Here is a 26,153-nt window from a genome sequence, read left to right on the forward strand (position 1 = left end):
AATAGAAAAAATTCGATCACTCAGCGGGACTCGAACCCGCATCCTTTCGCGCCATTCCGGGGCGGATGCCTGACCAACTCAGCCACTCGTGACCCGCCAGAGCAATCGAATTTATTCTATTCTTTCAGTTTTATGTGAAACCAGTCAATCTTCAGACAAACTTCAAGTCCAAAGTCCATCACATTCTATATTGCCAACTGTTTCATACCACAATATCTATCCATAGTTCTCATCGTAGTAATCGTCCGTATGCTACCTATAGTAGTGGTTCTGCGGCCACTGTACCGAGGCGGGTTGCTGGTAAGAGTCTGGCCAGCGGGAAGTGTCCATGTTGCTTACTGGCATAGGTACTGTCGGCATCGGTGACACACCAGACACGTTTGTTGTCATTGTTGTACCTGTTAGAAAGAGAAAATTCAAATTTATATGACTGAATAATAAATTGTGTGGCGAAGTTTTACCAAAATGAGCAGATTAAAAACTGAATGATACGAAAGAAAATAAAATAGATCTGTTTCAGTATGTCACAGTCCGTATAGGACTGTGAGATACTGAAACAGACTACAATATGGACGATAGTATTTATACACCTTGAAAAAAAAAATAAAAACACCAATAGCATATCAAAATGATAGACAGATTATTCACAAATAATATTGTCCTTTGCCCTTTAGGCAATATCTCCGCTCTCTGACTCTCACGCATAAATCAGATTGCACCTCGTTCGCTTAAAAGTCGGGCAATTACCCGAATTTCGTATTACCACTTCAGAGTGTGTATAACATATCTATGGCTTTAAAAACATTATAGGTACCATTAACAGTAACCTCTTTCAAACGTTTATTTATTTATTTATTCAATTAGGCTAGCAGTTTTGAAACAAAACATAGTTTTACCAATTACACTTGATTCGGAAAACATTTAAAAATATCACATACCGGGTCCCACATAACTATTGGGCGGTGCGGAGTAGCCCGGCGCCGCGTAGTAGGGCGGCGGCACCGCCATGCTGTGCAGCACCGACACGCTCGACACCGGCACCGCGGGCGGCGGCACCGGCTGCGGGCTCTGCTACAGATAACAAACATTTAACATAAAAAAATGTGTGCGTTTACTAGTGTACGTAAGAAGTGAAATTTCTTTATGACCTTATTTTTCAAAAAATAAGTTACTATGTGCAACTTTACAGAAATACGTCAAATAGCGTGGTAGGGATAAGAAAAAGATGGCGCGTAACGGAAAAAAGTCACGCGTAACGAAAAAATGTTACACTAAATTTTTTTTCAACCCCGATAAAGAAGTTTAACTTCAAAAAATAACCTTATAAATGGTAAATACAATTTTTTTGAAAAGAAAAAATAAAATTAGCATTTATTAACCCATTGACCACCGAGCGGCCCGATCGGGCCGAGACACAATAGATTTTCTATTGTGTCTGTGATCCGAGGACTGACGGATTAATATACATAATAATTAATAACACATTTATTGTTCATTTTGAGAATGTTGGTGCAAGATTTTAAAAAGGTTAACATCACACAGCTATTAGTCCATTGAATAAAAAGTTCTAGAGTGCGTGAGTTAGTAACGTAAGATGTTTCTTCGGAAACATGTCAAGAGTCCCTAGGTAATAAACATACTAAAACCCCGGGCCACTAGGAGGAGCCCCGGAGTGGGTGGAGGAGGAAAATGGGTCCATTTTTTTCATTTTTCGCTTAAATCTCAAAAACGGTACATGTTAGAGAAAAACTTTCAAGGAAAAGTTGAAAGGCCATAAAATTATCTACAAGTTGTACCTGAATCATTTTGTCCTATATCCTACCGTTTCTGAGTTATACGCAGTAAAACATGATTTTGGCTCAAACAATTTCCACATCAATCGATCAAAAAATATTTCTTTCTTCCAAAAAACTCAAAAGTGCAACTTGTGACCGGTACTGATAGATTGCTCTTAATTAGGTCTATAATTGGTAAAATAAACACATTCCTCCATGGAAGCCTTTAGGAGGAATCGATTGTCAAAATATTATATTATGGTAGTTTGAGTTACTGAACTTGACCTTTTTATTTTTTTCTTCCAAAAAACTCATAAGTGCAACTTGTGACCGGTACAGATAGATTGCTCATAATTGGGTCTATCATTGATAAAAATACCAGATTCCAACACGGAGGCGTTTACGGGGAATTGAATTTTATTAGGGTAGTTACGATACTTGAACTTTTTATTTTTTTTTCTCCAAAAAAACTCAAAAGTGCAACTTGTGACCGATACTGATAGATTGCTCTTAATTAGGTCTATAATTAGTAAAATAAACACATTCCTCCATGGAAGCCTTTAGGAGGAATCGATTTTCAAAATACTATATTAGGGTAGTTTGAGTTACTGAACTTGATCTTTTTATTTTTTTCTTCCAAAAAACTCAAAAGTGCAACTTGTGACTGGTACTGTTAGATTGCTCTTAATTAGGTCTATAGTTGGTAAAATAAACACATTCCTCCATGGAAGCCTTTAGGAGGAATCGATTGTCAAAATACTATATTAGGGTAGTTTGAGTTACTGAACTTGATCTTTTTATTTTTTTCTTCCAAAAAACTCAAAAGTGCAACTTGTGACCGGTACAGATAGATTGCTCATAATTAGGTCTATCATTGATAAAAATACTAGATTCCACCATGGAGGCGTTTACGGGGAATTGAATTTTATTAGGGTAGATACGATACTTGAACTTTTTATTTTTTTTCTTCCAAAAAAACTCAAAAGTGCAACTTGTGACCGGTACCGATAGATTGCTCATAATTAGGTCTATCATTGATAAAAAAACCAGATTCCACCATGGAGGCCTTTAGGAGGTATTGAATTTTATTAGGGTAGTTACGATACATGAACTTTTTAACTAACTACCCTAATAAAATTCAATTCCCCGTAAACGCCTCCATGGTGGAATCTGGTATTTTTATCAATGATAGACCTAATTATGAGCAATCTATCTGTACCGGTCACAAGTTGCACTTTTGAGCTTTTTGGAAGAAAAAAATAAAAAGTTCATGTATCGTAACTACCCTGATAAAATTTAATTCCCCGTAAACGCCTCCGTGGTGGAATCTGGTATTTTTAGCAATGATAGACCTAATTATGAGCAATCTATCTGTACCGGTCACAAGTTGCACTTTTGAGTTTTTTGGAAGAAAAAAATAAAAAGATCAAGTTCAGTAACTCAAACTGCCCTAATATAATATTTTGACAATCGATTCCTCCTAAAGGCTTCCATGGAGGAATGTGTTTATTTTACCAATTATAGAACTAATTAAGAGCAATCTATCAGTACTGGTCACAAGTTGCACATTTGAGTTTTTTGGAAGAAAGAAATATTTTTTGATCGATTGATGTTGAAATTGTTTGAGCCAAAATCATGTTTTACTGCGTATAACTCAGAAACGGTAGGATATAGGAAAAAATGATTCAGGTACAACTTGTAGATAATTTTATGGCCTTTCAATTTTTCCTTGAAAGTTTTTCTCTAACATGTACCGTTTTTGAGATTTAAGCGAAAAATGAAAAAAATGGACCCATTTCCCCCCTCCCCCCACTCCGGGGCTCCTCCTAGTGGCCCGGGGTTTTAGTATGTTTATTACCTAGGGACTCTTGACATGTTTCCGAAGAAATATCTTACGTTACTAACTCACGCACTCTAGACCCCCCTTGGAGGGACTCATTCAATGGACTATATGTGGAGTGAAATGGAATTGAAATGATGACATTGAAAAACTGAAAAGTCCTGAATTAAATTTAAAGTATTGTATAAACAGCAGTCATAGCTAGCAAAGCACATAGTTTTAATTTCCACATAACGAAAGTGAAGCAGTGAAACAATGTCCATAATACAAACAATTTGATATTAATTATTAACAATTTGATACAATGTTTAACTAACCTGATAATAATTATAATAATTGTGCGGTTCATGATCATGTATCGGCACCGCGATTAGATTAGCCCTGGAAGCCCTTGGCCTCTCTGAATGAGGGTGTGCGTGTGAGCCGATACCTGCGTTGTGCGATCTGGGGTCTCCAGCTTTGTTTGGAACCTATAAAAATTATATTATTATACATAATAAGCTTTTTTAAACAAATCACTACATTGCATAGTATAAAATAATGTAATTGTCTCTCCGTCCCTAAGTAACAACACAATTCTCATTAATAACACAAGATTTTAAAATAGATATGAGTGGCTCTTTAGGAAGGTATTAGAATATAATTTGTTAATTACCCGACTTAAAAAAAAAAGGAGGAGGTTATCAATTCGGCCGGTATGTTTTTTTTTTATGTATGTACACCGATTACTCCGAGGTTTCTGAACCGATTTACGTGATTCTTTTTTTGGTCCCGTAAAAATTTTATTCGGATAGGCCCGCTAGTTTTTATTTTATGAACATTTTTGTCTGATCTCGATGACTTAATACTTAAGGCTTTGTCAGACAGGACGCGTACTTAGCGCGCGTCAGAGCGCACAGTATTTTTTTGACCCTTCTTTTGCGACAGCCTAATTTTATTGAATGAATGTATGGATATATACATGACAAACGCAAGAGTAAAACTCCCATGAAGCTCACTATCATACTTTTCGAAAAAATTCAATCTGAATAAAAAGTACCGGTATTTTATATAATTCAATTTTAATTTTTTATTAATTTTTCTACCATTATAACACATTTTTTTGCATTGCGAGCGTCAAGGCTAGCCATAGGGCCAATTTTCGATCCATTCGGGGAAGAGCTGTGACTTCGCAATTTCGAGATAATCGCATAAATAACAAAATTTCATTTCTTTTTTTGTGACTGAACTTTTAAGAATAGGCAAATTATTTTTACTTCAAAACATAGTTATATGTATGGACTACTTCCACAAAAAAAACCGATCGCGAAAAGAGCGGGATTCGCGAGATATTAATTTCTGAAAAAGTACCGGTTCTTTAACGAATTTTTTGTATAAAATCCACAATATAAATTGAACTTATATAGAGTTGCGTTTCTCAGATGACGGAATACTACAGAAAATTTGATGAGACATATTGTTAGTAAATTGAAGTGTCTATAACAAAATATAAAAAATAAAAAAGTTATAAAAAAAATTGAGTTAAAATTAAACAAAATTTCTTTATGCAGTAAAATTACATCATTTACAAATTAATCTTAATTATTTTTTTATTGATGTTATTTAGCGTTTATCGCGACATAAGGTGTTATAATAAAAATGTTTTTGCTTTAAAAGACTTTCAATAAATTCTCTATTTGTTTGGTCGGATGACATTTAATTAGATAAATAAAAATAAATAGTTCAAATTTTTTTTATTCAACTCATCCATCAATTGAAATTGCTTTCTCTAGGCACTAGATATCAAGATTACGACTATTTATTTCAACTTATTAGTTGACATTATCGGGGTGTGTGGAGTTTTCGCAATCCAGACTAGAGGGCGCTTTTGCGCGCTGAATCGCGCTATTGAAATGTTTTGTTAGTTACATATAAGATGTAAGCTGATTTCCATGAGTTGGGTTAATTGGTTTGGAGAAATAAGTAAAAAAAAGTAAAGTTGGTAGTTTGAAAAGTAAGGTTGGTTGAATTAGCGTTTTATCCGCTTTAAACGAAAAATCGGTTGGTTTTATCGGTCCAACCGTTTCAGTTTGTTGGTTGTGGGTCAAAACCCTAATTAAATCTTCTATTTCGTTTTGTAAAGCCATTTATTGGTTGTTGATTTTTGACTTTTCTTTTTTACTTTGTTTTTTAATTTCTTTAATCCAATTATTTTATTTGATTAAATACTTTCACTGCCATTCATACAGTTTTGTATACGTAAAGGCTATGGATAACGCTGTAGCTGGAACCTCTTATCCTTCGGAGGTGGCCTCATACAGGCTAGATGTAGAAACAGGCTGCCATACACTAACTCGATATGATATATACATATATCTGGATCAAGAGAGTAAAAAACTCCATGGTCGCTATGGAAAACCGTTTGACTTATCCAAATCGGAAAGGAATATTTTTGTAAAATCGATTTTTGCAACTATATTAAATACACCCCTTTCAGAACCACAGGAGAAAAATTTTAACATTGCTATAAACCGTTTTATCAACAAAGTTGAGAAAAGATATAACGATAGCAACAGAATTTTGTCACAATTTCGAAAAAAAAATAACGCTTGGTTGAATAAGCCTTTTATAAATGATCTTCCTCAAGATGTCATTTCGAAACCTTCTGAGGTTGTGAATGTACCACCTGCCGTCTTGGATGTATCGCCTATGGTTTTGGACGTGCCATCTGAGGTAGCCGATGAACACCCAATAGTTCCCGATCCTCATCGCTTGGTCTTGCGTGAAATTGCCTGTTGTAATAAAGATGAAGAATATGCAAAACTTCATAAACGAACGCAACTTAGAAAACAAAAATCACTAGAATTATTGATTCAGAATGAACCATCAGCAAAACTGATTTCATCATTTACTAAAGTCATTAAATCTCATGACAACAAAAAACTAAGCAAAAAAAGTGCCCATGACTTAGAAGCTGTGATAAAGATATGTTTGGAGTCTGCAAATAAATCAACTGAAGTGTTGGCAAAAATAAATCAGTACAGTAATCCATACTCTCCAGAAGAAGCGCTTGGTATACTTATTGACCGAAAATATAGTGTCGAAACATATAAATTTTTACAACAAGATTTAAATAAAAGAGGTTTTAAAGCTTTTCCACCGTACAGACTTGTAGCAAAAGCAAAACTGGAGTGTTACCCAGAGGATGGAGTCTTGGCAAATGAAGTTGAAGCTTCTGTTTCGCTACAAGGTCTGCTTGCACACACATTTAAAAGAATTGTAAGTCTCTGTGATGATGTCATTAATGCGTATTGCGAACGAATGGATTTGGACGAATTGTCTTGTAAATTTGAAGGCTCTTGGGGCTTTGACGGCAGCACAGGCCAATCATTATATAAGCAGAAGGCACCCCAAGATCCTTTGTATGATGAAAATACTATATTTGCCACAACCTTCGTACCATTAAAGGTCATGGAAACGTGCAGCAGTCAAATTCTCTGGGTAAATCCAACACCTCAATCATATCGCTCTTGCAGGCCTCTACATATTCAATATAGAAAAGAGTCAAAGTCTCTTATTCTCAGAGAAAAACAGTACGTTGAACAACAATTAAAAAATTTGTCCCCTATCGCAGCAGCCACATCAAAAGGCTTCATAGTAAAAACTATTTGTAATCTTACATTAAGTATAATAGATGGCAAGGTGTACAATATCATCAACAATACCTTTTCTCAACTAAGGTGTCCAATTTGCGGGTTGACAGCAACTAAATTCAATGACCTGGATTTGGCGTTCTCTACACAAATTAATAAAGAAGCTATAAAAAATGGTCTGAGCCCTCTTCATGCATTTATAAGATTTCTAGAGTTCTTACTCCACTTGGGATACAAAAATGACCCCCGAGTAAGACAGTGGCGAGTCTCAAAGTTGTCACCTGCGGGCATAATTACTGAAGACCGAAAAAAAACAATTCAGGCGCAAATACGGGATCGTCTGGGTATACTAGTAGATGTTGTACGTCCGAACTCTGGAACAACTAATGACGGAAATACTGCTCGAAGAGTTTTCGCTAATGAGGAAAGTCGCGGCATATTTGCAGACATATTAGGAATAAGTAGATGGCTTGTAGATGACATACACGTAATTTTAGTGGCAATTAACTGCGGTCTACCGGTAGACTCAACGAAGTTCGGAATTTTTTGCAGAAATTTAGCCAAAAAATATGTAGCTAATTACAACTGGCACCCCATGACGACGACAATGCACAAAATCCTTATTCACGGCCAAGAAATTATAGAAAACTCGGTACTGCCCGTAGGTGTTTTATCCGAACAAGCTGGAGAGTCCAGAAATAAATATTGGCGATATGACCGCGAACATCACAGCCGAAAAGACGACAGAAAACACACAATGGAAGACTTATTTCATAGGGCATTGGAATCGTCCGATCCAGTTATATCGAATACACGTTTGAGTATGCGCCAAAACAGTATGAAAAAATTGCCTTTGCCCTCTGCTGTTATCGAAATGTTGAAACCATTTCAATTTAATGAAGAAGAAGATGAACACAACGAAGAAGAATCATATTGTACTGAAATTGAAGACAGTTCACTCATTCTAACAAATGAAAATGACGTATTTTTAGTTTAGACATTTTCACATTTCATTTCACTCCCTTAGCTACATATTTTTTCCTGCCAAATCCAAGGTCAAGTTTATTTTAATAATTTTACAAACAAGGAAACTTACAAATTTATGTAATCCTCTTCATAGTATAATGTGGTATAAGTATATAAATAAAGAAAAGAAATAGTAATTGGGGTACCTACTTACCTTTATATGAAAGTATGAAATAAAAATATTGATAAAGTGTGATTTAGGATTTTATACAAAAAAATCGTTAAAGAACCGGTACTTTTTCAGAAATTAATATCTCGCGAATCCCGCTCTTTTCGCGATCGGTTTTTTTTGTGGAAGTAGTCCATACATATAACTATGTTTTGAAGTAAAAATAATTTGCCTATTCTTAAAAGTTCAGTCACAAAAAAAGAAATGAAATTTTGTTATTTATGCGATTATCTCGAAATTGCGAAGTCACAGCTCTTCCCCGAATGGATCGAAAATTGGCCCTATGGCTAGCCTTGACGCTCGCAATGCAAAAAAATGTGTTATAATGGTAGAAAAATTAATAAAAAATTAAAATTGAATTATATAAAATACCGGTACTTTTTATTCAGATTGAATTTTTTCGAAAAGTATGATAGTGAGCTTCATGGGAGTTTTACTCTTGCGTTTGTCATGTATATATCCATACATTCATTCAATAAAATTAGGCTGTCGCAAAAGAAGGGTCAAAAAAATACTGTGGAGCGTTAAGTTGACGCCGCGATATGACGCTAAGATGTGTTCTACTACCATCGTAGAATACCGTCAAACAGAGCGCCGGCGCTAGCAGAACGCAACGCTCTGTCGCGGCGTTAGGACGCTTTAACGTCGGGTGTTGTATTTTTTTAAGGCTTTGTCAGACAGGACGCGTACTTAGCGCGCGTCAGAGCGTTAAGTTGACGCCGCGATATGACGCTAAGATGTGTTCTACTACCATCGTAGAATACCGTCAAACAGAGCGCCGGCGCTAGCAGTACGTAACGCTCTGTCGCGGCGTTAGGACGCTTTAACGTCGGGTGTTGTATTTTTTTACAAATTTTATTTTAGCGTCGGAGTTAATAGGCGTAAAATAATAATAAAATACTGCATAATGACCGAAAATTTGATAGAATTGGTTAGAAAATATCCATGCTTATATAATACGAAGGATAGTTCATATAAACTATAAAGATATATCAATAAAGGCAAAATTGTGGGCACAAATCGGAGAAGAAATTAATGAAACTGGTAAGTAAAAAATTCTTCCGACTCCGGAGTTAATATCGCTGTACCTTGTTTTGTTCGTAAGTAATAATTATGTAAACAACATGCAGCTTTAATAATATCAATTGCTGTGTCCTAACGCGCGCTAAAGCGTTCTGTTTGACGAAGCCTCGCGCGACGTTAAAACAGGACGCTGCAGCGCTACTACGCAGCGCTAAAATACGCGTCCTATCTGACAAAGCCTTTACAAATTTTATTTTAGCGTCGGAGTTAATAGGCGTAAAATAATAATAAAATACTGCATATTGACCGAAAATTTGATAGAATTGCTTAGAAAATATCCATGCTTATATAATACGAAGGATAGTTCATATAAACTATAAAGATATATCAATAAAGGCAAAATTGTGGGCACAAATCGGAGAAGAAATTAATGAAACTGGTAAGTAAAAAATTCTTCCGACTCCGGAGTTAATATCGCTGTACCTTGTTTTGTTCGTAAGTAATAATTATGTAAACAACATGCAGCTTTAATAATATCAATTGCTGTGTCCTAACGCGCGCTAAAGCGTTCTGTTTGACGAAGCCTCGCGCGACGTTAAAACAGGACGCTGCAGCGCTACTACGCAGCGCTGAAATACGCGTCCTATCTGACAAAGCCTTTAGTATTAAGCCCGTGCACCGACATCAAACCTATTTAGTAAATAGCACATCTAAATAATATGTAGTAATTAATAATATCAGATCTTTTTCATTTTTTACTTTTCCGTTTTTGAAGTCGGTTGTTTTTAACATAGTTATTTTTTCTTTTCTACAAAGCGGGTGATTTCACGCGCGGAAATGTTCTGTTATATAAAACAAAATAACAATGACAATGAAAAGTATTAAATAATTTTAAGTACATGAAACATATTTTTTTATACTTACAGATAATGGTTTAACTAAGTTGACAGAGGTCTGTTCGGGCTCAGGTTTCGCTTCACCACCAGTAGACACATGCCTGTGATTTATGTGTGCTTGCAAATCTCTCTGGAATAAAATGTAAAATGAATTAATATACTCTTAGACTTTTTGTACACAATTATTATAAAGGCTCAACTCATTCACAAATACATATAATATATTAAAACTACAATCATTAATATTTTAATTTCCATGGAGTTCTTAAACAAAATAAGCCAAACTCATATTATTATTAAAAAATCCAATTCTCAAAAAAAATAAGGCAAACTCATATTATAAAAAAATTATAAGTACACTAAATACACATACCTGAGATAAATATGTCCTTCTGCAGCCAGTATTGCCGTACCTCGATCCTGAGTGTGTGCACATAAACACAGTCCCCAAACCTGTTTGCTCCACTCTCAATACCTTAAACACCATTTCACACATATAAACTACAGATAATGAAAAAAAAAAAAACTAAGGAAAATAGTTTTAAATTCAATAAGGTAGTTGCCTTGCAAACTATGCCTAGTATTCTAATCCAGACATAAATAAGTCTAAAAAATGATTAAGTAGTATTTGTATAATTGTAGAATATACATCTATGACAAATATAACTTTAGATACTTAAAAAATAAAATGCATACCTTTTCTCTACACCTTGGGCAGTGTGTGTGGTCCGCTCTTGCACATGTCAAACAAAACACATGCTTGCATGGTATCTGAAAACAATACATTTCAGTTAATTTATGAATTTTTCAGTTATAATAGGAATATTATTCCTATTCAGAAAGTCACATAGCTCTAGTTTGCCAATAATTATTAATGGTAGACAAATCAATATGTCAACTTGAGTATTAAACTCTAGAAAATCTATACTATAATATTATAAAGCTGGACAGTTTGTTTGAATGCGCTTATCTCAGGAACTACAGGTCTGATTTGAAAAATTCTTTTGGTGTTAGATAGCCCATTTATAGAGGAAGACTATAGGTTATATATCATCATATTAAGAGCAACAGGAACGGAGCACTGTGGTTAAAACCACAGGGCACAGCTAGTTAACCGATATAATTACCATTCTCCCATAAATGAGTATGGGTTTAGAGCAAGTATCGCAGCAGTATATCATGGGGTTGAGCACTTTCTCCCCAATGAGGTTGGCTCTGTGGTCCCACTCTAGCCGCAGCATCGGCTCTGGGGGACCTCGCTGTATTGTTGTGAACACTGGTGCTTCTAACTGTGATATGTCAGAGGGAACCTCCACTGGAAAAAGGATATTTATTATAGTAGATTATTTTTATTGTTTAAGTATAGTAAGTAAGTCGTGGAAATTGTCATTTTAATATTGTACATATACATTATGCGAATTAGATTAAGTCATAGTCTGTAATTACTTTTATTACATTCTGCAATTAATAGGCAAAGAAAATATTGTGACTTAGCATTGCATGTATAAGCTTTTCAACTTAAAAATAGTTATAATACTTGCTTGTTAGTAAATTTAATAATAATACATAACTGGACTCATACTCATTATATGCAAAAACAAACAACTACAAAAATGTAACAATTACACAATTCTTAAGAGTTTTACTTACATTTTGGCGGTACATTCTGTTCGTTTTCCTCTTTAACTTCCTCCTGAACTGGTTCTTCTTGTTCCTGTGCAGTTTCTTCCATGGAACATTCTTCTTCGTCAGAAGACATCACTTTGGGCACTTTCTTGCCTCGACCGCGGCCACGCCCTCGCCCACGGCCACGGCCACGACCCCGTCCCCTTCCACGGGCATTTCTCTTTTCACTGTTCATTTAGATTGATGAAACAGCAATGTTAACAAAATATAACAATAACCTCACTTGGTGATGCGTCTATGAAATATTGCTGCTATATGCGTAACTGCTGCAAGTTGCTTGATAAGAATTAAAAGAATTAGAAGCTAGAGTTTAACGTTTTAAGCTTCGAAAATCAGAATTTGTACATCAAATGAAGAATGTTAGTGAGACTCTTAAAAATGACAGTTTAGGACGCAACCATGGAGAAATTTTAGTAATATTGACGGAGTATTGACGTATGTCATATGTGAGACGTCAATAGGTATTCACAGAGTACAAAATGACAACTGTCATGACATTTAAACAGATATCACAGATTTTTAAATATGAATTGATAAAAATCACTGCTTCTCGAAAAGCTGCAATGTCTTCCCATCTTAGGGCGTATTCAGAAAGAAAGCTTGAAACTTATAAGCGCTTATAAGCGCTTATCGGCGCTTATAAGCGCTGGTAACCCACGCAGGAAAATATATGAACATGCGGCATGCGCTTATAAGCGCTGATCGGCGCCGACAAGTTCCAACAAGTTTCAACAAACTTGTCGGCGCCGATCAGCGCTTATAAGCGCATGTTCATATATTTTCTTGCGTGGGTTACCAGCCCTTATAAGCGCCGATAAGCGCTTATAAGTTTCAAGCTTTCTTTCTGAATACGCCCATAGAGTATACAGGGTGTAATCGTTAAGTGTGCACAGGCGATTATTCCGTAACTATTACAGATATCAAAAAACTTTAAACTGATATCGAAAGTACTTAACCTAATGAGTAAAATGGCATTAATAAATTTTTAAAAATAATACGAAAAATATCTAAAAAATTAACTTTAAACCCTCCCATACATTTAGTATGAGATATGAATATCCCATGTACATAGGTTGATCCAAAAGTAATGATAATCAATATTAAACAAGGTCATTACAGTTAAAATAATTATGTATTTCTCTAGATAGTCTTCTTACTAGATAATATACTTCGATATTTTTTTTCCTTAACTTAGAAAAAAAAAACTTTGACTTCATCTACAAAAACCCCTCAAAATCGGCCATCACTTCGCTGTCGTCATAAAATTTCTTGTATCGACGGTGTTTCTTGTGCCGAGGTAAGAGATAGAATTAACTAGGAGCTAGATCTTACAAACAGGGTGGGCGTTCAAGCATTTTCAATGCCGATTTTTGATTGGCAGCCATCGCAACTGACGCTTTGTGATCTGGTGCGTTGTCTTGGTGAACCAACATTCAAGACCGAAGTTTGCCATGTCTCTTTTTCTTACTAACCTACCCGCAATCTTTTAATTTGGTCTGTGTAGTAAGAGCCCTGTGTAGTAGTGGCTACCTTCTTAAAATATTCCACATTTCTTCAGCGTCCCAAAAAACTACGGCTTTAATCTATCCCACTAATTTTCACTTTGAAAATCTTCACCGTCACTTTGGAAGCTCGCATCCAGGCCATTGATTGTTTCTTGGTTTCAGCATAAACATGGTGAACCCAGGTAACGCCCATGGTCACAAATCGTGACAAAAAATTATCCTGATCTCATTAAAAATTTAGAAATTCACTCTCTAAATGTCAAATCGTGGTTTCTTCTTTTCGTCGGGAAACATTCTGGCTCGCACTGTTCACATTAAAATTAATGTTAATACTTGGAAACGTGGCCTGTAGATATAATTTTTTTGTGATAACTTAGTGATTACATGAGCAAGCATAAAACATTTATTTTATATTTTTATGTGCACAGGAAATACCCAATTATCATTACTTTTGGATCAACCTATACATTTAATATGAAAGATTTTAGCTTTTTTTTTTGTTTTTTTGGTTTTCTGCTTTAATTACTTCGCAAATTTGGAGGGAAGTTCATTTAGAAACTGTAAATAGACCTCCTCATAGTATTGCACAATAAGGACGTCACTTCGAAAATCTACTATGAATACAAAATGTATGGGAAATAAATTGTATGGGAGCGTTTAATGTAACATTTTTGGTTATTTCTCGTTTTATTTTTAAAAATTTATTATGGCCATTTTACTCATTAGGTTAAGTACTTTCGATATCAGTTTAAAGTTTTTTGATATCTGCAATAGTTACGGAATAATCGCTTGTGCACACTTAACGATTACACCCTGTATATTACAGTAGTATAGAGTGCGTGTATTGCACAATACGAGCGCGCGCGGCGGGAACGTCGTGTTGTTCCCACCTGTGCCTACTGTTCCCACTTGGATGTTCGCACTCTATACTTAGATCATTAAGTAATGATCTAAGACTCTATAGTATAGATACTATATATACTCTAAGCTTCATTCAAATAAAATAAATGTATTACAATAAAACATTTTTAAGAAAGAAGAGAAACTTTAGAATAAAATATGTCGCGGTACGTTTATTGAATAAAATTATAGACAAATTAATAACATCTTTTTAAAAGCATACTTACAACCCAAATAAAATAAAAAAATTACAATCCAGTTCAAAGTAAGCACGATACTGGATACCCAAGTGGATACCTAATAAAAAATATTATGAACTCTGTATTTTTCCCGACTGCGAAAGAAAGAGTCAAAAGGGTTATATTTTTCGAGTGTATAGTTTGGCATGCCTTAACTCAAACTCAAACTCAAACTCAAACATTTATTTATTCAATTAGACTTCTTAAAGAAGCACTTTTGAAACGTCATTACATATTTTAAAATTTACCACCGATTCGGAAAGCAGTATCTACGGAGAAGAACCGGCAAGAAACTCCATAGTTGCTCTTTTAAATCATGTCAGTTTTACAATTTTACAAAATACATATGTAACAACATATAAGTATTGTAATAACATGCCAAAGAACTGTCCTGTGGTTTACATCCATTTTTGTTGGTTTTTTGTTTGGTCGATTTTGATTGGACGGATTTGTGATTTATGAGGTGTCGTTGTTATAAGTTATCATCAGAATTGTGGTGACTGACCTATGTTACATAAATTAATAGTGGGTGGGTAAAACTGTTCCTAATAAATATAATCTTGCGAATATTCTAATAAAAATGGATCACTGACTTGCTAGCTAGTCTAAACGAATTATATTTTTAAATCAAGGTATTCTTCGATCGTACTACGGCTGAAATCATACCTTTTAAAATTAATATTGACGTTAATTGAGTTATAGAAACGTTAGTAATGGACCAAGGTTGAATTTACAGCTACCGCATAGTATTTTTAGAACTAAGTGAATTTGTCTATCTAAAATGATATAAAAGGATAGAAGGTACCTTACTACGTATTTGTGAAACTATATAGCCTCTCAACCACAGATTAGATACTAGGCTCTAGCTAGGCTCAACCCTGCTCCGCCAGTCGACTAGACCAGACCGACCAGAAAATTCAAAACTAGAAAATAGGTAACTAGCATTATGTCATTGAGAAATGATGAAAACATTCCCTTGGTAAAAGAAGAAATTTCAAAATAGGTGAAAATGTTGTTTTTGGGTTTAGCCGTTAGAAACGTAGGTACTTACAAATGAAAATGTTTTAGCGTAGAATTTAACTCATTCGTCGTTTCAGAATCATACGTCTACTTATGTATATTATGTATATTGTATTTCCATATCCACATGTAATCATATCACGAAGTATTCTAACCCACACATCAGTCTATAGAGTAAATAATGAGTAAATACCTGTATTACGTAAGTGACGTGCATCGTAAGAGGTAGATGGCGACCACAAAGCGGTCACGGCCGGTTGACGATCTCTGAAGTCGTTTTGTTAGGATGGTGGTACAAACCGTACAGTATGATCTTGTTCGATAAAGATTACAGGAAAGAGTTTTATAACAGACAAAATTTAAGCATATATTTTGCTTTGCTCCTTCTAGTCATACAAAGCGTAAGCATAAAGCATTAAATAGCCTAAGTTAAAGCTAGATCGCCAATATTTTGTAGTTTTCTTCACAACTTGTGAAATGGAGAGCCGAATATAATTAATTTTAAAGCTTTTAATAGTTTAATAGTGTTTCCAAATAACGGGACCACTCATTTCTACATGTTGCCCTTATTTTTCTTCAGGCTTCAACGTACACTACAAAATAACGAATCATCTCGTGATTTGAAAACAGAGCCATACGATTGGTAAATATTCTATACTTCTATAGTACATACTGATACAAAACATTATAAACTAAATAATATATTAATGTATAGGTGGTTACCAACTATAGGAAGTAATCTTTATCAGTGGCCAGATGTGTACACAAGAAAAGTTAAAACTAATAATAGTCAGTAATAAAAATACGTTTTGGCAAACTCTCATTTCCTTGAACTGAAGAACATTCGCGAAGGAATAGTTCCTTGCCTCATGACTGTTTGGAATAATTTTTTATTATGATTGTATTTACAGTTTACACGTACATCCTACCATGAACACTGCCCTGTTTTGATCACTCTGTTATACGAGAACTAAATACCTATAACACAGTATTACCATAATATTGTAATACTGTGCCTATAAGTAATAGGATGGCCGTCGGCCGATGGGTCATGGGCAGGTCATTTCAGATTTCAAGTGTTAAAAATCTGTACCATTTAGTAGTGGCACCAGTGCAGTGGCACCTATGGCAGTGCCTACTAACTACAACAGCTAACAACATACATTTTCAATATTTTGTATAGTTTTTTTGTCAATTTACTTTTCATTTTTTACTAACTCTTTAATTTACCGTTTGGTGTCGACTTAAGGAGAATTAGGTAATTAAGTGACATAACAAGTCAATAACTGCGTTAAAAACAACCGACTTCAAACTTGCACTTGCAACATTTACAAATACAGACAAAAATGCTCATAAAATAAAAACTACTGGGCCTATCCGAATAAAATTTTTATGGGACCAATTCGACACCATCCCGCATCGAACAAAAAAAGAATCACGTAAATCGGTTCAGAAACCACGGAGTAATCGGTGTACATACATAAAAAAAAAACATACCGGCCGAATTGATAACCTCCTCCTTTTTTTGAAGTCGGTTAAAAATATAAAGAAGTTAAATCAGTCATGTTTAAATGATGGTTGGCTAGGTGCGTAGGTACCTACTACCTAGTACCTACTTAGCTAAATAGCTAGGCACTTAATAACAGTGTTCTGTGTTTCTAATGTTTAAAATAGAATACGTACCTACTTTCTATTAATTATATTTTTATGTGTATGTATTCAGGTGTAGTATTTCTCATGCTCTTAGCATTAATATTCCAATGTCCTCATAGAAATAACTGAACCGTCAAGTGAGGTCAGCGCTTAGTAAAACGATCACGCAAGTTTGTTGACTGCTACTAAACATTTGTTTATTTTTTAGCTCCATTTTAATTTCATTGTTAATAAATAACCACTTCACCCAAAATAGTTATAGCACTTGTGTTAGAATTTAAATACTGTGTATGAAGTACAGTGTTTTCTAGTGATGCATTATAAATCATTGAATCACTGATTGAATTTATTTTACGGACATACTATAAGATTTTAGTACAGTTTACAAGGAAATTCTATGACTATTATGAGATAAAAATTACAAGATTCATAGAAAGTAATTAGTATCAAAATATTTTAAGTATGTACCTAGATATAAATTGAGAATGTGAATCACAGATGTGAAGAATAAACACGATCCCTACCCAAGTACTCCTAAAATACGACGATTCATAAATTAATGAGTTGTTGACTATTAAATGAATAGCAATTAACATGATTTTCCACTCAAACGATTAAATTTCCGAACATACCTACTACATAAACAAACGCATCGGATGTTTTATAAATTTGGCGCCAGTCGGTCAATATTATTACTTACCTATTAGTGCACTATATTGCCACAGTATTACCATTATTTCCTACAGTAGTGCGACGAATGTACTTGTGCAGAGAAACGGAGGGGAACTGGCGGGGGTCGGGCGACGCGGGCCGCGTAAAGCAAACACGCTTAGTTTGCTTTACCTAGCGCGAAAGGATGTCGCAGTCGTATTTTTTGTGTAATAATTTTATTATACATAGGTACTTACATATTCTATTATGGCGCGCACAAACTGTTCGGTTTACGGATGTAAATCTACATTGAAATCCCAGAAGGAAACAATATTTCAGAAAGATTGTATTAATTGTATCTGTTGAATTAAAATCAAAGCTATGTATATATGTTGTCCTCATTATTTTCTAATCAGATTGTACATCCCAATGCGAATGCATTACTTAGTTAAATGTTATAATATACAATTAAGAACATCCAAAAATAAAGTGTCCACGTAAATAATATTTAGCAGTGCAATATCTGTAATTATATATTTATGAACAAATAATTACATCAGATTTAATAATCGCAATTATTTTGAATGTACATATGAATAAAGATTTCATCATAATATTAATAATCACAATTGTTTTATTTCCCATTTGTTGCAACCCTAGCGTATTTTCGTGTGGCAGCGTCATTACCTACGCTGGCGGCGGCATCGCGCGACATCAAAGGCGATTCCTTACTGTAGGAAATAATGGTAATACTGTGATATTGCTTTGTTAGAATTTGATTTATTATTAAATGGGAAATTGTTTGGCATTGAGCGAATAAAGTGCAGTTGAACTGTAAAATACCTTGAACCTATTTAAACTAGACAAACACAATCTAAGGATTTTAAAAATAAGTACCTAGGTAAATCTACCTAGGTACTCAATCGAGTTAATGAAAATTATGGCATGAACGTATTAATACCACGAACCACTAATAATACAATACTATAATACTATTAGGATGTTATGTATTAAGTTTATGTACACTTGTCCTATACAGGACATATTTTATTTTTGTGCTATAATAGAAATAATATTTCCATGTTCTTATTCACTGAAATGAGGATTTTTATTCATCCAAAAGTAATTTTAATAAATTCTAGTAGATTTCGGGCACGCGGTAACAAAGTTCCGTCATTATTTCGTGAGAATAGCGCTTCAGAATGAGGCAGTCAAAAAAGAGTGTTTCAAAAAACTCCAGCTCATAACAACCTCGAAACAATACCTTACGAAGAGCACAATTTCGAACAACCGTATCCTTCAGACGACACTACAGTACCTACAAGAGCTGCGACAATTGTAATTTTTTCTCTTTTATTACAGATTTAATTCAATTGTTTATGATTTAAAAGGCACAAAAGATTTAAAGTACCTAACAATGCTGAAAATTTAAGAGAAGGTAATTCAACTAAATAGGTAACGTTTAAAATTTGTAACCATCGATATAATTTTATTGGTTATAGCATAATTCTTATTATACCTACTATGTAAGTATATCAATGATCACAATGATGAACGATGATGAATGACAATGATCTAAATTCTAAATAGGTATACAGTTAGAGTTTTTTTTTTCAAAGTGGTTCCTATATTCTATTAATCTTTTTCCAGCGTTTCCGATTTAATTGTAAGGACATTTGTAAAAGAAAAGTACTTTTTCTGCGCTGCATTGTAATAATTGCATTATTGACTTGCAATGAGACACATCACGTCACGTTACAGAATAAAGTTATAAGCTTAGATTAAGGATTGGTCTCCGCGCGCGCGCTACGACTAGATGCCGCCGCGGCCGGCGTACTTGAAAAATGCGGCAACTAAAAGTACGCCGAATTCGGCGTACCCAAGCCAGTCGTGTCACAAGCATTGTGTGGAGAGGGCGAACCGATAGTTTATAAAGATTTTGAACAAAATCTGAAGTAAAATGCCTATTTGTGCCATAAAACTATTTAAAAATAATACAACAAAAAATAAGAAAGACACTGGGATCACGTACCATCACTAAGTATCGTATTATTCGAAATTTCTCCTTTACTTCGAAATTTTTTTCTACGAAAATACGACGCCATTCAGTGTTGCCGTATTGCATATCCAAAAAAATACACGTGGTTGAGGAAATCTTTTAGCAATAATTTGAACTTTTTTTTTCAATACTATTACATTCTATTAGTCCATGCTATTACTAATACATATATAAAAGAGTATAATAACAATAATTTATTTCTGTTTAAAAATGTTTAACTGACTCATATAATGTTATTTTTTTTATTTCCGCTTTTTTACTTTTAAACAACCTTTGTGACTATAGTGTGGTATAGTAGCGTCGCAAGTGGATTTGAGTCATGCGACTCAAATCGTTCATGGATTCGATTCGATTGAGCTGGCAGCCCAATTCTTCACACACACTAGCGTCTTTACAAATTGCCTAACACACACTACAGAAATGAGTTGCCGCACTCACAGAGCTATTGTTTTTAGGTGGGGCGGTAGTGGGCGGTATCTAGTCGTAGCGCGCGCGCGGAGACCACCCAGCAAGCACATAAATTGTATATTAACCAAAAATATATACAGAATTATGACTTGAAGTTGTATTAATTATTTAAATCGTCACTATCCAAATATAAGTACTTTATAAAGGCATTTGCTTCATCAAATAATGCTAACTGTTATATTATGGTTACCAAAAAATTGTTACAATGTCAAAAATCTTAAATAAACGTAGGATAATTCTAAATTACAGCTTCTAAAACAGCTTTCAAACTTATAGTAATACTATTATCTTATATTGGTAATTTTAATAACGTTACGCTCTAAATAAGCATTAATAAATTATTTTATAGTGCCTTTGAACGTATGTTGGTTTTTTAAAGAATAAAAGCTTTATAATAGTCCATTATTGTGTTAATTTAATACTAATCCTATATTAACATTGAATTTATAACAATTATTGCTTTTGCTCCGTTTTCTTTCAAATCTATTCATCTCTACAGTATATAGCTATATATTGATCGAAATAAAAGTATTGTTAGAACTATGAGTAATAATAACATCGTAATTTGAATTTGGTTAATGGATAAATAGGCTTTCAATAAAACTACAAAACAGGCGGATTCAAATGAAAACTTAAAAACGAGTATACTGATTTTATTAATAATTGCAGTAAACAAAAAAAGATTCTTCATCGGCATCTTCATATTATGTTGGGAAACGCTTTACTTTGCAGGGCATGTTGGTTCTGAAAAGAACAAGCAAGTTTGTTTTTTAAATGGCTTAATTAAAAATCTTGGCTTATTTATTTTATACCAAGTACCTAACTAATTACGGTTCCCTGATAAGCTCGATAAAAATCAGTCTCTAATACGTATAATGAGTTTAAGCATCATAACATATTTCCGAAGTGCTGTTATATGGCTGAACATAATAAGTGTCTTGTATTACACTATATACGAGCTCTAATTTTTGTGACAAACCATATTAAAATTAACAGCACTATTATGCTATCGTGAAATGCCTAAAGCTTTAATTTCATTTGTCGCCATTTGCTTTCCTTTTCCTATCTTACAAAAATAATACAAGTTACTAAGATCTGACTAGAAAGGGAATGAAATCATTTGTATTTTGTACCAATATATTTATAAGGTACTTTAATTGTTAAAACTATTACTATAATCTAAATTTTGTGATATTTGTTAAAAATAGGTTATGTTTTATAAAAAAAAAATATACTAATAAAGTATATTAGCGAGGGCGCGTGTATTCTTTCTCAATAACATGTATATTTCACCCGACAAACTGATGCGCGCAGCTAATTTCACTCAAAACATTCAGAAATACAGGCGGTACTTACCCATCATTCAATATTAATTTTCACATTTAAATATTTCAAGTCCACATAACGTTGCACGATCAAAAACAGATCAATATATTTTTAAAATCAATAAGATTTTCTTTTGTACAAAGGAATTACAACAGTTAGCATTGTTATGAAATTTTAATAACAGATTGTAATTTTAAAAGCTATATAATGACTGTAATGAAGTCGCAAAAAATGTCATTTGTTTATTCATGTGCTCATAACTGACTTAATTAATGATTTAATACGATAATTATAATGCTATTAAATTGCCTTTATATAGCTCAACGCTGTCTAAAGGGGGGGCCCAAATTTTACTTATAAGAGTCGTATAAAAGAAATACAGCCGATATACGATTTGGTTATAATGCTTTGTACATGAACTCGTGCTATCATAAGTTTGTTATAATGGTGTTTTGTGCTTGCTGGGCAATCCTTAATACTTACTTCAACGACGCGTCGTCATAAACTTAGTTGTAGCTGAAAATAAGGAAATAAAAGTTACACATTAAGCATTGTTTATTTAACAAATCTTATAATTTTCACCATTCAATAGCTAGCTTTTGACAATAATAAAGATTTCAATATTCGCAGCATAAAGCTTTATATATATAAGTACTTATAACCTTAGATTAATTAACAATATTATAGTAGTTAATGTGATGATTAATTTATTCTTCATCATCGCCAACGTCCATACCACGTTGAATACACCGGTTCTCGTCCGATCACCGAAGTTAAGCAACGTCGGGCGCGGTCAGTACTTGGATGGGTGACCGCCTGGGAACACCGCGTGATGTTGGCTTTTTGCCATTTCATTTTCTTGAAATTACATATATATTTTTAAAAATCGTTTTATACCATCATTTTGTAACAAGGATTATTTATTTTAACAGTTAATGAGGGCTTACAGACTACAGTTAGTATAAAATATCTATGAAGTTCATCGTGCACGACCGGCCCTGAAGTCAATAAACTATAAAGGTCTGTTCCTTCGTGTCTGTAGGTAGCCTTACAATCTGGGCCGCTAACCTATTCCTTCTCTTTAAAATTCATCAGATCGTTTCACGGAGTTTCAAATAAAAAACTTACTTCCTCGCAAATATAACTTCATAAATCATAACATACATCTGGACATAATATTTGAGAAAAAATATAGGTATGTATTTATTTGTTGTCGAACGGTTTTCCCCATATGGTAGTTACCAATAAGAAAAAAATACTCGTTTTTTTTAATTGCATACTATTCATACACCAGCAACAAATAAGCCTCTTTACAATATGCATCAGATGCAGCAAGTAATTAGTAGTTTTTGTCTTATGATAATACACCAACGGTTGACTCGACGACAATTTTTTTTAACCCCTTATTGCATGAATTATTAAGGAGATGAAATAAAAATTATTTTTTTGCAAAAAAGTGTTTATTAGACCTTACATTATGAGATCAAATTGAGAAAAAAAATTATTTACTTATATTATAGAAAATATGAAACGGCGCCATATATGGACTCGTATGCAGTGTTTGTTGTATTTTTTCTGTCATATATGGCTTCGTATGCAATTAGAAAAAAGTAACTAATTAATAAAATAAAAATATATACTGGACTAATTTCACACACATGGTTGCTAAGCCCCAAACTAAGCTTAGGCTTGTATCCTGAATGCTAAGTCAACTGATATACTACATATATTTTACATAAATCCTTTTCTACTAATATTATAAATGCGATAGTTTGTGAGGGTGGATGTATGTGTATGTGTTTGTTTGTTACTCTTTCACGCAAATTCTACTGAACCGACTTCAATGAAATTTAGCACACATAATATAGAGGGTAAATTGGACTAACACATAGGATAGGTTTTATCCCGGAAATCCCACGGGAACGGGAACTATGCGGGGTTTTCTTTGAAAAAGCGGGCTAGGCTGCGGGTGAAATGTTAGTACTTTATATGGATACCTAAATAACACCCAGAATCACAGCCAACTTATACTTCGTGAAATTGCTTAAAACAATTAATTAATTAATTACGTTTGTCATTATAACACAAAAACACGTTATATTTTTCACATAACGTGAAGGAACGAAATTGGAACAATATAGGCATAGCTGACGGGTGTTCTTCTTCCAAATTGGGTAATGACTAATCCCATCAGATCGTACAGAATCAAAGTGAAAATCTAGATGTCTTGCAAGAGATTTTCGTAGCTTTTTTGCGGCAATTGGCGAGTCAGGAATACTGAGGAGACTCCAGAGATACCGATGCTCCTAAGTTTTTGAGAGACGACCACGTCTTTTCGTAATAAGAGCTTTCCCTGACTTTCGCATTTGCTCTGAAACGGCTAATTAAAAATCATACAGTGGCATATAGCATGAGTCTATATTTATTGATGATGATATGATATTTACATGCTTAGTAGTGAGATAAAAGTGTCCAGGATCGATACTGGAACAATCAGTGAAAGTATCCTTGAATGCATACCAAGCCACATATGACATAATATATTTTGGACGGAATGCATACGAAGCCAAATATGACAGATTTGGAAAAGTACAAAAAAAACATGATTTAAGCAAAAAAACAATCAAACCAAATGTTTTACCTTATTTTAGAAAGACTAAAGTATGAAGTAATATTTTTTTTCATGGCTTTACTCACCTTTTTGATATTGAAATCTTAATTTGAAAAGCACGGTTTTTTCCGCGCACCCAAACCGTCGCACGCGCTAGACTAAATCTATAATATATCTGATGGATAATATTTACACTGTATAAATTAATTATATTCCAATTCTCGATGAAATGCTGTTTAAGATGTAAGGTAGTTTTTTTAGATATTGTTTATAGTTAGCCTATAAAAAATTCATGAACTTCGTCGTCCATATATGGCTTTGTATGCGGTAAGGGGTTGAAACTTCTTTATCGGGTTTGGAAAAAAAAATTAGTGTAACATTTTTTCGTTACGCGTGACATTTTTCCGTTACGCGCCACCTTTTTCTTATCCCTACCACGCGTGATTCGATGTATTTCTATTTTCTGTAAAGTTGCATATAGTAAATTATTTTTTGAAAAATAAGGTCATAAAGAAGTTTCACTTCTTACGTGCGTACACTAGTAGTTACACGCACACATTTTTTTTTACATAGAGATAGGTACATACACCTAGAGACGCGCAAAGGCTGCTTTTTGTCGCAAAAACTTACAGAGGGTGAAAAAATCAGTAGAAACAGGCATGGGAAATGGTTGCTATGTGAAAATGATGAGATTACGTATATCAAACACACTCTAGCGACCCGAAAGCGTCAATAATACTGCAAGTTGCAATACTTCTTGCCTTGTTAGCCTCAGTAGGTACAATATTTATTAACCAGAAAAAATACGTAGATTTTTTCGGTCTTACATCACATCAAAATATCAGAATGATGGAATACAGAGTGCTCTTGACTTTTCGCACATTCTATTATAATTATTGTACTTCATATTTTAACAAATTCTCTTGATACAATTCTAAGGCCTGATGATGTTAAGTCTTTGCCTATGTTGATTTTTGACCTGTGATTTAATTCAATTCAATAATTTATAAACCATAGATGGGTTAATTAAAAATGATCAGCCTATGTAATTTCCCCAAAACTGACTAAGTATAATAATATTATGTCTGCAGTTGTTATCGTAGAGATAGTGTATGTTTATATATAAATTCAAAATGTTTAATAAAAGCTTCGGCTTAGTGCAATAATTTGATTCAATTGCAATATAGTTCCATACAGATAATGTTGTATTTTGTAGTTAACCCTAGACCTAACTTGTCATGACCTTTTCTATATTCTGCCAACTGACGCAATATAATATTATGTGTTTGCACCGGCCGCGGCACATTGTATGTTACTATCTAAATAATATATTATCGACATATTATAGCCTGTACATATAAATACGAAGTGGATGTAAATGTATGGATGGGATGTCTGCTTGTTACTTGTATACGTAGTATTATATTAGTATATTAGTCTGTGTTGTTACTCTTTTAAGCGCAAATCACTGAACGGATTTTGATGAGACTTGACAGTGATGTAGCTTATGTATCAGAATAAATCCCGTCTAGGCTAGAATAATACACGCCTGTGAATTTTGTTTATCATTTTTACGGTAGTTAATCTGATAAATAGTTTAATAGACAACTTAAATTCTGATTACAAAATTTGTATAACTAATTGCCAACGTCCATACCACGTTGAATACACCGG

The 26,153-nt window shown here is 33.9% G+C and overlaps 1 protein-coding gene and 1 non-coding gene across 2 annotated transcripts; one reads left to right on the forward strand and one right to left on the reverse strand.

Moving 5' to 3' along the window:
* Nucleotides 1–168: 168 nt before the first annotated feature.
* Hakai (E3 ubiquitin-protein ligase Hakai) lies at nt 169–12,450 on the reverse strand. Its single transcript, XM_090106779.1, has 8 exons — nt 12,012–12,450; nt 11,489–11,676; nt 11,058–11,132; nt 10,735–10,836; nt 10,390–10,491; nt 3,933–4,085; nt 939–1,071; nt 169–398 (listed from the first exon to the last, which is right to left on the reverse strand). The coding sequence occupies exons 1-8, from the start codon at nt 12,220–12,222 to the stop codon at nt 253–255; spliced, it is 1,110 nt and encodes a 369-aa protein (XP_089962905.1). The 5' UTR covers nt 12,223–12,450; the 3' UTR covers nt 169–252.
* Nucleotides 12,451–22,590: 10,140 nt separating this feature from the next.
* Nucleotides 22,591–22,709, forward strand: LOC149904823 (5S ribosomal RNA). The gene has a single exon (XR_016457289.1). It is a non-coding gene; the product is annotated as a 5S ribosomal RNA (ribosomal RNA).
* Nucleotides 22,710–26,153: the final 3,444 nt, after the last annotated feature.

The sequence above is a fragment of the Colias eurytheme genome, chromosome 11 (assembly GCF_061535395.1).
Source record: "Colias eurytheme isolate Ceu_HAF_F1 chromosome 11, ilColEury1 Martin Lab GWU primary, whole genome shotgun sequence".
Taxonomy (NCBI): domain Eukaryota; kingdom Metazoa; phylum Arthropoda; class Insecta; order Lepidoptera; family Pieridae; genus Colias; species Colias eurytheme.